Genomic DNA, 19,270 nt, shown 5'->3' with positions numbered 1-19,270 from the left:
GTGTTCCACGGTTTTCTACGCCCACAAAATATGTAATTTTGCTTTCTCAAAATAAAAAATAAACATGCTGTGTTGGTTTTTTCCCCTACTTCCATCAAGCAACACCTGATCAGATGTAGCACACACAGAAGGCAGCCATCAATAGCATCCCCTGAAAGATTTTAGAGATTGCAGAAGAAAAACAACCAGTATTTCATATTGAAAATTACAATAGGACTTTTTATAAAAAGATGACTACAAGAATAAAATATTTGGTTAGAATGTCCATGTAAAAACTAGGTGATACTCCGTTTTTAGGGGTTAACTGGACAACACAGATGGAGGTACAAAGTCAGTAGAGGGGTTTAATCAGACAGTCTCATCTGTCTTGGGATGCAGAAGGCAATGCTGAACAGAAATCAGGGTGACTAGGATAATTTCATAAAACCTTAATTACTAAAAACTGAAGGCTATTATTGAGTTTGGATAAGATAAACTCAGATGATGTGATTAGATTATTCACGGCATTGCCATTGGTAACAGGTGCCTCTATAAACCCCACATAATTCAGCTGATCAGAAAGTAAGTTCCTCTGAGTGCATGTGCACTTTGACACAGTGAACAAAGTCAACAGTCAATTTAGTGAAGGCCTTCGCTAAGGCTAGAGTACAAACCTGCTGCCTCACATTCCACAGTGCAGAAAGTTGCTACATAACAAGGAGAACTAACGAAATTTCCAGCCCATTAGTTTTAAGAAAGACAACACATTTTGTACCTCTATATAATTTATTACCAAATTAAAATAAACCAACTCAAACATAAAAGAATGTTTAAAAAACTAGATACAAAGCCAGGAAACAAAAGTCTGCCTTGTGATCTTTCATGGGTCACTGTCTTATGTTACAGATTGTATTAATTTTCGTATGGTAGCACACTCTCCTTGTTGGTCCTAGGTTAGGGTGCATTTGAGAGAGCTCATTCAAAAAAGCTCTATTCTCATGTGAACAAAGCTTCATTGCAGCAAATACAGAGTCTGGAATACATAGTTCTCATCCATCAGTGCCTTCTTCCCCGACTTTTTTGTCAACCTTGCTCTTTAAAATAGACAGCATAAAAATAGTCTATTTTGTTCCATAATATGAAACCTCAGAGAGATCAGCTATGAAAACTAGGATTATACTGCGGAGGACTATTTCTGAGAAAGATAAGCCCTTGTCTATAAATTCTCCTAAACCTCTGCTATCTAATATATGAGGCATCAAAAATCCATCTAGCCAGTTTCAGCAAACAGTTTAGTTTCTGAATTTGTAAAGCAGGAATAACTATAGCTTTCTCTTCACAGATTCTCAAGGAAGTGATGGAGATTACAGGATAACATCTGGGTAGGTCTTAAGACTGACTCTCGCAATACAAAAATCAAGTTATTTTTTTTCTTAAAGAATAGAAGAAAAACAATACCTGTGTTGCAACATGTTATAGTCAAGCACAATATTGCCTCAGCCTATGTGTGACAGTTTATCTGCGGATACTGGAATGTTTGATTAAAGAAAAAGGTAATATTTCATATAAACATATCTTCCAATTTTCTTGTAATATTTCAGAAGCCAAGAAAACAATTTTATGAAATAACAAAAACAAGACTAAGGACAGACACGGGGACACACACACACACATCCTGCTCTCTCCCAGTTATTTTCTCCCCTTTCAGTTTTTTTTGCCAGATAATTAAAGCAACACAGGTACATGTAACACAAAAAGACCAAGTCTCTGGCTGCCCCTTCCTCTTCCAGTGCTGCTGTGCTTGGCGTCTTTCTATAATGACTGGCTATGCATTTACTAGACACACATTATGCTATTTTCAAATCAAAAAGTCACTCTTCTGCATCTTCCTTTGTTTACTCAATGTTACAAGAGTACATACAAGTCTGTGAAGGGAAAAGGGCATTTAACCAGGCAGCTAAGACATTCATGGTCCATATCACAGTGTTTGGGCTAGATTCCTAGCTTAGGCTCCTGACCTCAGATTCCCACCCATGTAGACCAGGAGAAGCACTGGCTGACAGTTCAAGGAATTAGTTCCAGTCATTCCCATGGGAGGTGTGGACTGGGTTTTAGGTTCCAGGCTTCAGCAGAGCCCAGTCCTGATCACTGCTATAGTTATTTGGAGCACAGAATCAGTGAATGAGAGCTTTCTCTGTCTTGTAAAGAAATAAAAAAGGTAAAATACATGGAAAATGGAATTAACAGATAAGTTTATTTTGCTGCAGCAAAACTGAAATACATGCATAGGGGTTTTTCCACAAAGCACATTTTTTCCATGAACTTTCTGAAGCTCCTTTGCATGCATGGATTTCAAAATACTTTTTCCAATGTCAGCTTTTAAAATACCTTCAGTTATCATATCTATCTCTTTCAGTAACTGCGGGGGTACTGTATTTAGATTTAAAGCTTTATTTTGAAATACAGTCTCCTTTAAGGAAGACTTCTACCACCTGCTCTCTTTCTGCCTTGGAGGCATTTTTTAGACACCAGTTATGTGATTTCATTTTATTTCCCAAACAGAACAACTCCCCCTAACACATTACATGTTGCTGGTGTGTCCCTTGTTTATTGGGGTGTATAACTTAACCATAGAGTACTATCTTCTGTGACCACATAAAATTCAAATGCAGGCAATCCCAGGTTTACTTACGTTACTGCATACTGTGCAAATGACAGATACTCCACTAGAAAATCAAGACCTTTATTTTCTTCGTTCAAAAACTCTCTGACCCACCTGTTGAAAAAAAAAGTCACTGATCAGGTGGATCATGGGAAGAATACAGTGATCATTTTGTCTTACCACCAGAAACATTTCTTTCATTGTCTGAATGGAAATAGAGAGGAAGATCTAGACTACTGCACACAAGATACAGATACAGCAACTGAGAGAATCCCATCATTTCACTTTGTTAGAAAAAGGTTCAAAAGGCACACACATGCCATTTTTGCATGGTCCTGATTAGGACATAACCTATAAAGGAACTCGCTAAATGACCTTCTTCTACCACAGTTGATGGACAGCCTCCTCATTGAAGCAGCCAAGGCTGCACAGGGTATGAGGCTGACTGGGAACAAGATAATGTAACCACTAAAATCCAGGCCTGATGCCAAACCTCAAACCTGCATTTCACTCCTTCTTGGCACACTGAGCTGTAGAAACCACTAAACTATCCAATAAGACTCCAGTGTTTATGGGCTTCTGGAAATTCAATAGGGATAATGATTTGCTTAATTTTTTCCATGAATGTTAAAAATCTTTGTAAAAGCTGCAGGCACCGCAGACCATTACTAAGACCCACACGTGACAAATATCATCTTGTTTAAAAATGCTTCTTAAATCATACCACCTTACATTCAAATAGTGCTCAAGACATCACCAAGCATGACTACTCATTTTTAGCTGTTCTTCCAAAGAGGTCCAACAGGGCAGATGAGCAGAATCTGTAGTTTCTGTGCATAAGTATCTCATAGCCCTTTTTATAGATTTGCTCCAGGACATTTGCATCCAAAGAACATGGCAGGGGGTTACACTGAAACCTTCCTCGGTTCAACTCCAACCAACATAAAAACAGGGTCCACATTTAACTCAGAGGTTGAGCTATCAGCTGGGACACGAGTGTATCATGTCACAGTAGCCAGGTTTGAGACCCAGTTCTGCTTCCAATTCCAGCTTCCCAGTGCACACCCAGAGACATAGCAGCTAGAGCTCCAGGACCTGGATCTCTCATCTATATGAGAGAAAATGGAGTTTCTGGCCCAGTCCTAACCCTTAGGGACACATGGGTAGTGAACCAGAAGATGGGAACTTTCTCAATTTCTCTTTCTCTGCAATGACTAAATTAAACTTTTTTAAAAAATAAAAAGGTAGTATCACTAAAATGATACTTGAAGTACATGCACAACTGCATTCCATAATGGAACCTTTATCCATGAGCAAAAAACCAAAAAGGTAGAGCAGCTACCATGACAGCCACCTTTGCTGGGCAATCCTGCTATGTGTCTCTCAGACTCTTTGAGATTTTTGTCTTCAAAGCAGAAAAAAATCCAGTGAAGTCAGGATGTCTGTTTTTCAGTCTAATTGTTTTAGAGTGGGGTTGTTTTCTTGGTTTTATTCCCAAGCATGTTTTTTTTTATGGTCTTGCCTTTTTCATGACATAAACTCAGGAGGGCAGCAAGGTGGAAAATTCGACAGCAAAAATTGACAGCCTGCCACAGGTAGATTGCCACAAACACACGTGTTCAACAGAACTGCACGGTACTCCAATTCACTTAGTTTGAAGGAGGCCAGAGGGGCAAAGCAGGCAAAGAAAACATGGCCCGTTTGTTCTCACATAGTGGGTTTGCTATGAGATGTGAACACAGCCAACAGGGCCAGTCACTGGTTGAGACCGAAGCTTCATTTCAAAATAGACACACAGTGATATCACAGCATCTACTTCTAGATCCGTGTTTTCTTTGGTTTGTCTTAATCACTGCCTATGCTGCTAGGTCCCTTGAGACCCTAGAGATTTTTAAATGTTGACAATTAGAGACTCAGAAATAGTAGAGAGATTATTTTCTTTATAAAAAAAATGGCAAGAGACTTCATGATAAGAACCTACTATGGAAACCAGATGGCTAGTTTTTCTTTAAATTGAAGCCCCTCTGTTCCTCCCAGGCACTTCTACTGCTCTGGCTCATGGGTTCTGGTTGCACACTCTAGACTGGCCAAGGGAGGTGATGTCAACTTAATATAAAAAATAACCACCATAGTCCACATTATTTGTTTCATATATTCTGTCACAGTAGCTTATAAGAACACTCTAAATGAGGAATTGTGAAAAATAGTCACTGCTGCTCCTTTTGATTGTACCTAAAGAGTACATATCATGCAGATTTCCTTAGGGTCGGACACTGTGTCAAACACTGGCACTGCCAACTAACTTAGAAAGCTAAGCCAAAAATCAGACAAGAGGCAAGTGACCCCCAGTAAAAAGAACTGGCAAGAGCAACAGAAGAGGCAATGGCCAAGTGCCACAATTCTCTTGACTCAACATGCCAAAATTCAGACACCTTGATGTAGTGATCAAGAATATCAATTGCCTTTTCTTATTGTACTTCTAAGTCCTTATTTATATCCCATCTCCACTTGCTGACATCGAGAAAGTGTCTTAAAGGCAACTATCAGGGTTGGCACAGTGGATTAATATTTTCTCTCTATATATATCTCTGTCTCTCCCCTCTCTCTGCCTTCCTCCCTCTCATTTCACACAGATAAATAAATATTTTGTTTAAAAAGACAACAGTCAGAGTGAAAGGCAGGAGCTGGCTGCAAACATCCTAACAAGGTCTGATTCTGATTTAGCTCCATGAGGTTAGTATCTTTTCTAAAACTACATGAACCTCTGAGTCTCTGATCTGACCCTAACATCCTAAGTTCTTTAACAAGTATGGGCACAAAGGCCTACATCCCAACAGACAAGGAGAACAACAGGAATTGGAGTGCCTTCGGAGGCCAAGAACTCCGAGGTCACCCAGCCTGTTTGGATCTACCACATGGGATGGAAGAAGCCCAAATCCTTCCTCACAGGACCCAAGGTCATCGGAACAACAGCCAGGAGCCCTGAGAGATCTGCAGAAACAGAAGAACAGCAAAGTTCCTTCGGGATTAGGGAGAGGAGCTTCTTCTGGTCCTTACTTAGTTCCAGCTTTGGATCCCCACCCTCTCTTGCAATGACCATCAGGATCGCCCTGGAGGACCCCCCCCCCCAAAAATAGGATAGATAGTCAAAGAAATATAAGGAAAACTTAGAACAAAACAGGAAACGATCAGAGTGAATCCACAAATACCTTACTAGATAGGACACAAAGATTAGTTACTCCTCGCTAGCGTATGGAAGATTTCTCTGCACACTCCTCCTAAAACTGTTCTGCACCTCAACTGTAGACAAAGGCCTGGTTAGATTTATAAGCCAATTTAAGACTATCCTAAAATCTACCAAGCTCAGCAAAATTATGCGTCAACACAATAAACTGCTAAACACTAAAATAAAAACAGACACGAGACAGCTGAACAGTACCCTATAGCCACTTTAAGGTGTATAGCAGCCAGTGAGGAGTACAAACAAAAACTGAAGGATCAATGAAGCAATCACAGGAGGTGGTTAAGAACTTGCACTGTTATTCGAAAACCATACCCGGTGGTAGAAGGGGTCGGGGATGTGTGGACCAAACCCCGTGGGAACTCTGACCCCAATGGATGGCTTAGGAGGGCTGTTGGAGACAAGGCAGGAGACGCCACAGGCTGTGGGATGTGCTAAGCTGACCCAGAACAACCACTGGCATGCTCAGTACTGGCCGGGAACTGGCCTGGTTGGGGAACTAGGGGAAGGCCCTGGCTGGTTGGAGTTTCCCAATAAGGGGCACAGGAGCTGGAAGGGGGCTGAGTTCTGGCCGGGTCACAGTTGTAATCTCCCTTGGCATAAGTGCCGACTGGGACAAGCCGCACTGTGCCGGGTTAGACTGCAGCACAGTTTGGTGCTCCAGAGGACCAGGGTGGATGAGGGACGGATTCGACCAGGTTTCAACCCCAAATGAGCCATATATGAGCTATATGTGGGTATGGACGAGCCGTGGCTGGGCTGAAACTTCCAATCGCAGGAACCAGAACGGGTTGAAGACCAGTTAAGAAAGGCCGCTGCTCGTGCTGGGGCAAGAGATGGAATGAGTGGTGCTGGCCCATGGACCTGCTGGTATGCGCGAAACATGACTCCAGGAGGGGTCTGATGGAGGAACCTGAACAATTCCTCTGACAGGACACTGACCCTACAAATAAGCGCAGGAAGCATGGAGGAAAACAACCCAGAAGAGGCTATGGAAACTGTCCCACTGGCATACATCTGGCTCTGGTTGAGGGCGGACCTGGCTGAGTCGGTTCGCGTCATCCACTGGCAAGTCTGAGCGCTGGAGCTGTGTGGGGGTCTGGCCAAGTTCGGTTGCGATAAACACAGTACACAACACAAAATGCCAAGGCGAGGCTGCCTGTGCCTGTTAGGAATGCAGCACCCAACCAGCACACATCCCACTGGCTTAGGTGAGGGTCGAGTGTGTGATGGGCAGAGCCAGGATGGACTGCAATACTCATTGGTTCCGGTGGAGGTCAGGGCTGAGAATAGAACCAACCCAGCGGTTGCAACCACCAGCTGATGGGGTGACGGACAGAGTCGAACACTGTGCTTGCTAATACATATAGGAACCTGATCTGGGAACACCTCAAAGTCTCTTTGGGGATCCCCTTCAATCAAAATGGAGGAAACAGAACATTAACCAAGAAAAGATGGAAGATGGAGTAGATCAACCAACCACCTCAGCTATATGTTGACAGCGAAACACTGGGCAAGGGGAGACTCTATGATGAACTATGTCAATCAGTGGACTCTGCACCTGCCTCATTGTACCTGGGTTGCTGCTGATGGTATGTTGGAGCTTTTGACGGAGCGGGATGATACTCTGCTGGCTCTGCCTTCAGACCAGAGGGGGTCTCCCTGAGAAGGTGTTGAACTTGACTGGACAATGGGACGCTGGACTATATGTTTGTTATATGCTTGCAATGAGGGAATCCCAAATGAACTTGAGCTGTGTTTATGCAACGGGGTGGGGGAGGGTTTGGGAAGGGGTGGGGAAAATTCCAGTACCTATGAAACTGTCACGTAATACAATGTAATTAATGTATAAATTAATTCAAAAAATGCAATAAAAATATTAAAAAAAAGAACTTGCACTGTTATAATGTATTGATTACTCAATACTATGTCAATTAATTCTATAATGTTGTAAAATTATTGTTGATGTTGTGCTGGGGCTTCTAATTGATCAGGACAATATTCTGCCAGCTCTAGCTTCAGACCAGAAAAGGTCTCCCCAAGAAACTGTTCAATTTATCTGAACAATAAGATGCTGGACTCTATGCTTGGTATATGATTACAACGAAAGAATCTAGACTTAATTTGAACTGTAATACTGCAACTAGGTGGAGGAATCCACCGAGGGGGGAGGGCATGGGGAGGGGATGGGGGAATCCCAGAGCCTACGAATCTGTGTCACATAATGCAACGTAATTAATAAAAAAAAAAAGGAAGAATGAGACACATGAAAACCAGGACTGGGGAAGGGTGGCTGGACAGAAAGGCACCCACCAGAATGTGTGTGGGCTGGATAGTGGAGCTGGTTGGGTTGAACTAGGCTTTAATGTCCATTGACATGTAGGAGAGCTGAATGGGATATGGGACAGACTGGACTAGTCCGCTGTAATACAAGCAAGCACGGGAACCAGGGCAGGGGGCAGGCCTGGTGGGGGTTATTCTGGGTCACTGACTAAGCTGCAGCTCCCACTGGTTTGTGTGAGGGCCAAGCGTGTGCTGGGCAGAATAAGGCTGGACTGTAACACCCATCGGTTCCAGTGGAAGACAGGGCTGGAAACAGAACCGACCCAGCAACTGCAACCACCAGCTGATTGGGGGTGATGGACTGTGCCAGGCCCTGTACTTGCAAGTACACACAAGAATCTGGTCTGGGATCACCTCAGACAAAGTTCCTTTGGGGATCTCCCCAATCAAACTGCCAGACTCAGAACCCTAACCATGAAGAGAAATGCAGGCTCCATGGTCTGCCATGGAGTGCAAGTGTCAGAGTCGAACCTCCTCAGAGGCTCAGACGGAGCAGTGGAAAGCATATGCAGGTACACATGGGGGATATGGCAGTCCATCGGAACCAGCAGAGGACACCTGGCACCACCATAGAGGGCAGAACAAGCTGATCAACTACCCCAGCCAATCATTGGCAGTGAAAAAAATCTGGGCAAATGGAAACTCTAAGGTGGACTATGTCAAACAGTGGAATGGCAAGACTGGCAGCAATTCATACCTGTTGAACCATCAAAACTGCTTGAGCAAGACACTTGGAGAATGCTCCACATTTGGGACCTGGGATGGATGGGAGGCCGGATGGGGCTTCTCCCTTTATCTCTCCCTTTACCCCAGATACAGAACAAAAGAGAGTGTGGAAATAATAGTCTTACCCACTTTCCTGTAACCCTTGACCCCTTGTGTCCTAATTAACCATGTAAAGGTTGTCAAAAATAAAGATATTTTTAAAAAAAGAAAAAAGAATGAGACATAAATTCTTCACAGGTGATCATCATACTCCCTTTAGCAAAAGCTACCAGGGTAGCATAGTCATTTCAGCAATAGGAGTAAGATTAGTAAGATTATAAGAAACAAAATAACCATCATTCTGTCTCAGTCCCTACTTCCTCCCTCTTGAGATATTCTATAGAGGACAGAACAGATTGAGAGTGAACTTCCATGGAAAAGGATCAGTAAGAAAGAAACAAGGAAAGATGGAAAAGGGTAACTTTCCTAAGTAGGATCTTGAATCTAAGCACAATAAAGAACATGGATACCACATCTTACAGATGTATATGCATAATCATGCAATAAGTCTATTGTAAATTTAGGGTTCCTGGAACAAATTATTTCCCTTTTCACCTCTAAGTCCACTACAGACATCCCCCCCTCCAGATCTTTCATTGAATTATTAAAATAACACAAGAAACAATCCAGGGTCCTTACTTCAACAGCTGGACAACATTTACATCTTACTCAGCCTGCTGAACTGTTCCTTTTTCAGAGCCATAGATATAATTCAAAATGTTCCTGATATCCTTATTTTTAACTGTGGTTGCCTGTTGAATTAAAACAGCTGAATTTTTAAAAAGTTCAATGTCATGTCTGGGATTAATTCATCTTCCTGGGCTTGAGATGGTGAACAAACAACACCTGGTCTCATCCGAAGCATTTGAATGTACATTTCAGCCAAGAAATTTTAGATTTTCATCAGAGACCCATTCTCCTGGATAACTATGTCGATGGGGAAGTGAGCATACACAGACCTCATTTTAGGAAACCCAGTGTAACTCCTCATTCACATCCTGGACCTGATTACAGATGACGATAACAGTTGCTAGTTCCTTGTGATTCCCCCACCATTGGTCAATTCACAGCCTCTTCTTCTTTTCCAGGAGGCTGAGTTCCACGTTGATGTGACTGAACTTCCTTCATAGGAGTTCAGTCACAATCACTGTGCACCCCTTCAGACTGATGTTGACATTTTCTGGAATGTTGACAGTCTGATTGCTCAGAATGGTCTTCATCCTTTCAGTAGATGTGGCAGAAAGAATGTCTCTAGGTCTGCTATAGACTTTATATATTTGTTGCCAGCAAGAACACTGTTTCAAATTGGGTGGTTATATGCTTTAGAAAGTAGAATTATTCCTGATTCTAACAGCATACATTGCTTCCTGAGTGCCTGACAAACAATGTAATTACCCTATGTTGCACATTTGAATGCAGGCAAATTCTGAGTAAGAGGCTTAGAAGCTGTAGGAGACAGGGATGATGTAAAGGAACGCTGGGAAAAACTCAGCTTCAAGGAAGGGAAAGCCAACAATTACTGATTCACTATAGATTACTCAAAGTTTTTCTCTCTGCTGCCCCAACCCTTACTTTGTCCTCATTGTCCTCACATGGAAAAATTAAAGTCTTAAGGGAGTCTCCTGGGCTTTGAACTGCTAAGATCAAGCAAAGTTGCCAGAAGGGCCACAAGAAAAATACATAGTGATGCCCTCTGCCAGTCTCTAATACTTATGCCATTTTAAAACTTGGGTATATCTGGGAAGCAGAGAGACTGAGAGACACAGAGCACTGTCACCCACTGCTTCAGGCATAATATGCTCCCAATGACCTAGCAATACAATCCAGGAGCTGAGAATTCAGCCCAGGCCTCTGGTGGGTGGCAGGAACCCAACAACTTGGGCCATTGACTCTGCCTCCCACAATCTACAGTAGCAGTAAAATAGAATCAGAAGCAGGAACCAGGGATCAAACCCCGAAACCTATCTTCACTGGCATCTTAACAACTATGGCTACCCCACCACTGTCCTTTACACAGAGGTCCTGCAGACATGGTGGGAACTGATGTTGCCGAAAACCCATGAATAGCATAAGAAATAACCATTGTGCAGACTCAACAATGGTCAAAAAACTTACTTGATTAGGCAGTACTGCAAATTAGTTCTCAAAATATAGCCAACCTACCATCAAAAGGCGATGAAACCCTGTTAAGCAACACTATGGGCAAAACTATGTTTGCAAAAAATAAGACGACATTAGCTCTTTTCACTCTACTAACTCTGATTATGATGGTACAAAAGCAACAGTGAAGAGAACTGTCACCACCAAAGAATAAGCTATTTACTACATTTTTCATCCCCTGTACTCAAAGCAGGCAAGGGAAGCCAACTCCAAGACTGTCTTTAGGAAAACAGTGGAAATTGATGGTTTTTATTAAAGCTTGTTCCTTAAGTATATATCTTTTTCATCATCTGCCTTGTGACAAAACAGGAAGCTCAAATAAAGTACCTCTGGTGCATACCCAAAGATGAGAGTCATGTGAAAAATATATACTTGTGCAGCTGAGACTCAAGCTGGCCTAGCCCTTTTTCTCATGGAATGCTAATGTGCTTTCTACAACAACTGACAAACTATGGGGATTTAGATATGGAAACCAGGCAGACATGTGCTCAAAAATGAAGTGGGACTTAGGCCTTACGAAAAGCAAAAATATTTATTACTGATTAGAAGATTTGAGCTATCAAGCAAAAATGAGAATTTGGGGAAACCTGTATTTACTATTACAGTTGGATAGATTCTCAGTAATTAAAGCACAGATTAAAGAGGTTGTAATTGCTAAGATTTCTAAAAAAAATATTTTGGAATGAGAGCTCCTAATATTTGTTAGGACAGACTAACCCAGTGAAAGTATGTTTTGCCAATGATCAACACTTTATGTTAAGAACTCATGCTATGGAGCTGGCACTGTGGCACAGCAAGTTAAGTCACAGCCTGTATCATAAGCATCCAATATAGGTGCCAGTTCAATTTGCAGCTGCTCCACTTTTGATCCAGCTCTTACTAATGCACCTGGAAAAGGAGCAAGGAAGATTCAAGTACTTGAGCCCTTGCACCCACATGGAAGACCCAGATGAAGCTTCTGGCTTCAGCCTGACTCAGCTATTACTACTGTGTCCGTTTAATTGGGGAGTGGTGCAGTGGACAAATGAATCATCAATCGATCAATTTCTCTCTCTCTCCCTCCCTCCCTCTCTGTAACCTTGCCATTCAACTAAACAAATACATCCTTTTAAAAAAACATGCTATAAGATCATCCATGAACAGAAAGATCTATTCAAAATGTAAGAAAATACAGTCTTTTAATATAACAATGTACAAAAATTGAGTAACCTAAGTTTGGATACCACAACTGCCTTTAAGAACTAAGTATTGGGCTCGGCGGCGTGGCCTGGTGGCTAAGGTTCTCGCCTTGATCCCATATGGCCGCTGGTTCTAATCCCGGCAGCTCCACTTTCTCTCTGTCTCTCCTCCTCTCAGTATATCTGACTTTGTAATAAAAATAAAATAAATCTTAAAAAAAAAAAAACTAAGTATTATGTGTTGTGCTTTGAAGTACTATAAAAAAATCTCCAATTACCAGAAACAGCCATTGAAAAACTCCTTTCTCCAAGTATGTGTAAAACCAGACTTTCTCCATATACATTAAACAAAACAACATGTCATCACATACAGACTTAAGAAAATCAGCAGGGCCCGGCGGCGTGGCCTAGCGGCTAAAGTCCTTGCCTTGAACGCCCCAGGATCCCATATGGGCGCCGGTTCTGATCCCTGCAGTTCCACTTCCCATCCAGCTCCCTGCTTGTGGCCTGGGAAAGCAGCTGAGGACAGCCCAAGGATTTGGAACCCTGCACCTGCGTGGGAAACCTGGAAGAGGTTCCAGGTTCCTGGCTTCAGATCGGTGCGCATCGGCCCGTTGCGGCTCACTTGGGGAGTGAATCATTGGACAGAAGATCTTCCTCTCTGTCTCTCCTCCTCTCTGTATATTTGACTTTGTAATAAAAATAAATCTTTAAAAAAAAAAGAAAAGAAAATCAGCAAAATAGATTCCCCACTAGTCCAACTAGTCAAAAAAATAAGGGAGAAGATATACATTGATAGCATCAGAGATGAAAAAGGAAATTAATGACAGATACCTCAGACATACATAAAATTATTAGGAACTATTGAAAGCAACTATATGCCAACAAATTAGAAGACCAAAAATAGCTAGATAGATTTTTGGACACATACAATCCACCAAAACTGAATCATGAGGAAATTAATAATCTAAATAGACCTATAACATTCACTGAAATTGAATCAGTAATTAAAGCCCTCCCAAGCAAGAGAAATCCTGGACCTGATGGTTTCAATTCTGAATTCTACCAAACGTTTCAAGAAGAACTTACCCCAATCCTGCACAAGGGGTTTTACGAAGCCAACATCTTAATACCAAAGTCAGAGAAACAACAGAAAAAGACAATTACAGACTAATATCCCAGATGAACATAGATGAACAGACCAGGTGGGATTCATCCCAGGCATGCAAGGATGGTTCAACATTCACAAATCAATAAATGTGATATAGCACATCAACAAATTGAAAAGTAAAAACCATCTGATCATCTCAATAGATGCAGAGAAGCTATTGATAAAATCCAACACCGCTTCATGCTAGAAATCTTAAGAAAGATAGGCATAGAAGGAACATTTTGTAACACAATCAAAGCAATATATGAAAAACCCAATGCCAGCATGATGTTAAATAGGGAAACACTGGAAGCTTTTCCATTAAGATCTGGAACTAGACAAAGATGTCCACTGTCACCACTGCTATTCAATGTAGTATTGGAAGTCTTTGCTAGAGCCATTAGGCAAGATAAAGAATTAAAGGAATTCAAATTGGAAATAAGGAATTGAAATTATCCCTATTTGTAGATGCCATGATTCTCTACTCAGGAGAATGAAAAGACTCAGTCAAGAGACTACTGTAACTTATGTGAAACTTTGGCAGGGTAGCAGGATACAAAATTAATGAACACAAATCGATGGTGCTACTATACACATATAATTCCATGGCTGAGAAAAAAAATGTAAATAAAGTAAGTCCCTTTTAAAATAGCTGAGAGGAAACTTAAATACCTAGAAATTAATTTAACCAAATATGTGGAAGACCTCTATGATGAAAATTATAAAACATTTTAAAAAAAGAAAAGAAGACATTAAAAGACAGAGAAACTTACTCTGCTCTTGGATCAGCAGGATCAACATCATTAAAATGCCCGTATTACCAAGAGTAATATACAAATTCAACTCAATCCCAATCAAAATCCCAGCAACATTCTTCTCAGAAATAGAAGATATGAAAGTTCATCCAGAAACACGCAAGACTATGAATAACCGAAACTATCCTGAAGAATAAAAATCAAGCTTGAGGAATCACAATTCCAGACCTCAAGACATACTACAGGACAGTGGTCATCAAAACACTCTGGTACTGGGCCCGGCGGCGTGGCCTAGCGGCTAAAGTCCTCACCTTGAATGCGCCGGGATCCCATATGGACGCCGGTTCTAGTCCCCGCAGCTCCACTTCCCACCCAGCTCCCTGCTTGTGGCCTGGGAAAGCAGTTGAGGACGGCCCAATGCATTGGGACCCTGCACCCGTGTGGGAGACCCGGAAGAGGTTCCAGGTTCCTGGCTTCGGATCGGCGTGCATCGGCCCGTTGCGGCTCACTTGGGGAGTGAAACATTGGAAGGAAGATCTTCCTCTCTGTCTCTCCTCCTCTGTGTATATCTGACTGTAATAAAATGAATAAATCTTAAAAAAAAAGACTCTGGTACTGATACAGAAACAGAGAAGAAGATCAATGGAATAGAATTGAAATCCAAGAAGGAAGCCTACACATGTACAGCCAACTAATCTTCGACAAGAAAACTGAAATCCAGTGAAAAAGCCTGGTCTCTTTAACAAATGCTGTTGGGATAAGTGGATAGCAGCCTGAAGAGGTAAGAAGACTTAAACCTATCATCTTATACAACTATCAGGTCTAAATGGATCAAGAACCTAAATATGTACCCAGAAACCATCAAACTATTAAGAGGAAAATACAGGAAGAACTCTCCAAGATATAGGAACAGGGAATGACTTCTTGAAAGACACCAAAAGCACAGGTAGTCAATGCCAAAATTTAAAAAAAATAGACTACATCAAGCTGAGAAGTTTCTGTACAGCAAGGGACATGATCAACAAGCAAAGAAGCAACCAACAGAATGTGAGAAAATCATTGCACTCTACACAACTGACAGGGGATTTACCAAGAACTTCAGAAACCCAGGGACAGTAAAAAACAACCCTGTGAAAAAAACAGGCAAAGTAAATGAACAGACACTTTTCCAAAAAAAAAAAAAAAAAAAACAAAAAAACAAATTCAAATGGCTAATAGACATATGAAAAGACGCTCAGGCTCCCTAGCAGTCATGAGATACAAATGAAAACCACACTGAGATTCCATTAACTCCAATGAGGTTGGCCTTAATTCAGAACTCTACTAACAACACCTGCTAGCTTGGATGTGGAGAGAAAGATACCCTCCTCTGCTGTTGGTGGAAGTGTAGGTTAGTATAACCACTATGGAAATTAGTATGGAGAGTGCTTGAGAACTCTAAATAAACCTGCCATTTGCCCCAGCTATCCCACTCCTAGCAATATAGTCAAAGGAAATGAAAACTGCATATGAGAAAGGGATCTGTAATCCTATATTTACAGCAGCACAATCCATAATAGCAAAGACATGGAAACAACCAGATGTTCATCCAAAGAGGAGTGGTTAAAGAAACTCCATTGAATACTATTCAGCAACTAGGAAGAATGAAATTCTACCATTTGCAACCAAATGGTCCCAACTAGAGATCATTATGCTCAGTGAAATAAGTCAATTTCAAAAGGACAAATAGACCGGTGGGAGCTGCAGCCTAGTTGGAGCGACCCATAATGTGAACTGGATTTAAAAAAAAAAAAACAAAAAAAAAACGAAACCCATCTATTGCCTACAGGAGATATATCTGACCAACAAAGATTAGCGGAAACTGTATTATGGATTTTGATATATTTTTTAAGTTTAATCTCTTCAAATAGATCACACAGTAGCATCCTTTTCAAGAAGGTTCTTGATTTTCTTCAGTGACACATTATTTAGCATGTTATTTAACTTCATGGCATTGTTAATTTCTTTTTTCTTCCTGTTTTTGTTTTGTGGCTTTTCATTTAAGGGGATGTATGGTAATTGTAATGAAGACTGTCATATCAAGTAGCATGTTACTTAACTTCATGGCATTGTAAATTTCTATTTTTCTTCCCATTGCTGATTTTGTATTGTTATTTTTCATTTAAGGGGATGTATAGTAACTGTGTAATGGAAATTTGTCATCCAGATGTGAGGATACAATGCGGTATGCATCTACTTCCAGACCAAAAATGGACTCTCAGTGAAACTTGACAATAGGAAGCTGGACTCTGCCATTGTCCATGCCCTTAATGATGGACATATGACAGTTTATAAAGAACTATAGTATAGTAATAATATAGGGGAACTTTGGGGGGGGGAGGGTATTAGAGGGGGAGAAATCCCAGAGCATATGGAACTGTATCATAAAATGATGATAATAATAATAAAGAAGGCTACGAAATTTAAAAAAACAAAAGGACAAATACCATACGTTCTCCCTTATGTAAGCAAACTTTATGCAAAATATAAGATCAATAGCACATTCACTACTGTTTTTGCTACAATCCATGCGTTTTAATATTTGCTTTTACTTTCATTTCTTTAAAATAGTTTCTTTTCTCTTATTAAATTCTTCATTGACTCATAGATCATACACTAATACCATTTCTCCGAGGTTTTTGTTTGTTTTCTGTTTTATTTCATCATTGACAAATTGGTTATTTGGTAACATATTATTTAACTCCACAGTGTTGAAAAATTTTTAAACTTTATTCCTGTTGCTGATTTTGTTTTACAGGTTTTCATTTAATGGAATGTAAATGCATAATAGAGACTTTCATATCCAGACATGAAAATACAGCGCAGTATGCATCTCTGCTTCCAAATCAAGTAAGAACTTTCAGTGAGACTGATGGATGTATCTTGACAATAGGATGCTTGAGCTACTGGCAATATCAGGACACAAATAGCAGAGTGATGGACTTATTACTGCTTATGAAGGACTCTAATATTGTAATAATATGAAGGAAACTAGTTGGGGGGGTAGTGAACTTGGGGAGGGAGTAAGGAAAATCCCAGAGCCTATGGAACTGTACCATAAAAATTTAAGGAAAATAGAAGGGGAAAAAAAAATCCTACTGTTCTACCAATTAGACACTCAAGATACTTGCAAACACAGAAAACAAGATGATTGTATCATCTTTACACCTATGTTTGTCAGACTTCACATTGCTGTCAATAGGGGTGCTTTCCAAACTAATATCTTAACTTTTAGCCTCCAACTAGAATCTATCAGATATATTGTAGAAAATTTGTGTTTAATTTGGTGCAAACAATTTTAAAAGTGCATACATAGTTTCAAAACTGGTGCAAACCATTTTAAAAATGCATACATAGTTTTCTCACAAGGTTTGAAGATCCTCTGAAATATTTAATAAAAGACAAAATGGTCACGGATCTTGATAATTTCCCCAAAATGTCATCTAGGAATAAACTAATCCTAAAGGTAGGGTTCCTTGATACAACCACATACTTGTGCACACCTACATGCTACACACATCTGGAAAACAGCTTTAGTTATTCTCCCATCTTTTTTCTGTTTTGGCACGGCCCAGACAATTCAACAAGCAAGCTGGACAACCAAATGGGAAGATCTTTATCACTCAATTCTTTTTCTTATTATAAACTACCTCCCAGTTCCTCATACTCCCCCTTGCAATTTCATGATGTTCTCTCAACTTCCCAAGGAGATCAAGTGAAATGAGGATCCTTGAGAATTTCCTTGACTTTTGACCCAGGATGAAAACTAATTTTCCACCACAATCAGTAGCTTTCTTAAAATAAATTACCTACAAGGAGAGACAGCCTATACCTCAGGTCCACAGAACAAAGCCAGTCAATCCATCCAGTTCACCTTCACCATCACTTGAATTCTACTGCACTGACAGCTACAGCACCCATGACACCCACCTACTTACTTGGTTCATTTCAAGGGTGTTCCAAGTAATTTCAAGCACATGAGTAAGTAATAATCCAATTTTTCTTTATTATTATAGTTTCTAAGAGTATGTGAATGGAATTATTTTTAGCCTAATTATTTCAATTTGGCTCAAAGACAATTTTCTTTGAGAAGATCGCTCCATTTTAGAGCTTTTGGCTTATACAAAACTCAACAAAGCCTTGGCTTGACAAACCTGCAGTTTAGAATGTTATCTCAGCAAAGCTCAAGACTTTAACTTTGAAAAGCAAGCATGTGCCAAGAATAATTTTTTTAGGACAAGTAAATTTTAAACATAATTCCTCCTTTCAATTTCCAGGAATTAAAATCTGCTATGTCTCACGGCCATGTTAATATAACTTTCTTTTTTAAATTTTTTTTATTTATTATTATTTATATATATATATTTTATTGTATTTTTGTTGACAATCTTTACATAGTTAATTATGGTAAAAAAAAAAAAGGTTCAGGGGTATAGGGAAGTGGGTAATACTATTATGTCCATATTGTTTCCATCATGTATCTGAGGTAAAGGGGGATACTGAGGGAGAAGCCCCACCCGGTTTCCCACCCACCCCAAGTCCCGGATGTGGGGCATGCTTTGAGATTCTTGCTCAAATGGTTTTAATAGTTCTCCAGTTATGAATCGCTGCCAGTTTCACTCGATGAGGTCGTCCACTGATTGACACAGTCCATCATAGAGTCTTCATTTGCCCAATATTTCATTGCCAACATATAGCTGAGGTGGTTGACTGACTTGCTCTGTCCTCTGTCTTTTCTTGGCTAGGGTTCTGAGTCCAGCAGTTCAATTGGGGAGATCTCCAAAGAAACTTTGAGGTATTCCCAGACCAGATTCTTGTATGCTCTAGCAAGCACAGGGCCCGGCACAGTCCGTCACCACGATCAGCTGGTGGTTTCAATTGCTGGGTTGGTTCTGTTTTCAGTCCTGATTTCCACTGGAACCAATGGGTGTTGCACTCCAGCCTGGCTCTGCCCAGCACACACTCGGCCCTTGCATCAACCAGTGAGAGCTGCATCCT

At 40.7% G+C, this 19,270-nt stretch overlaps 1 protein-coding gene and 1 pseudogene across 3 annotated transcripts in view; both read right to left on the bottom strand.

The window, feature by feature from the left end:
• Positions 1-19,270, bottom strand: part of FMNL2 (formin like 2) — a 322,003-nt gene that overhangs the window by 81,883 nt on the left and 220,850 nt on the right. For all 3 annotated transcript variants that reach the window (XM_004577164.2, XM_012926267.2, XM_012926268.2), the window contains exon 5: positions 2,672-2,755. In XM_004577164.2, coding sequence (XP_004577221.2) covers positions 2,672-2,755 — 84 coding nt within the window. The remainder of the gene's footprint in view (positions 1-2,671; positions 2,756-19,270) is intronic.
• Positions 9,656-10,210, bottom strand: LOC101533456 (large ribosomal subunit protein uL6-like; annotated as a pseudogene).

Source organism: Ochotona princeps, chromosome 5 (genome assembly GCF_030435755.1).
Source record: "Ochotona princeps isolate mOchPri1 chromosome 5, mOchPri1.hap1, whole genome shotgun sequence".
Lineage (NCBI taxonomy): Eukaryota > Metazoa > Chordata > Mammalia > Lagomorpha > Ochotonidae > Ochotona > Ochotona princeps.
This window is presented reverse-complemented; position numbering and strand designations above follow the sequence as displayed.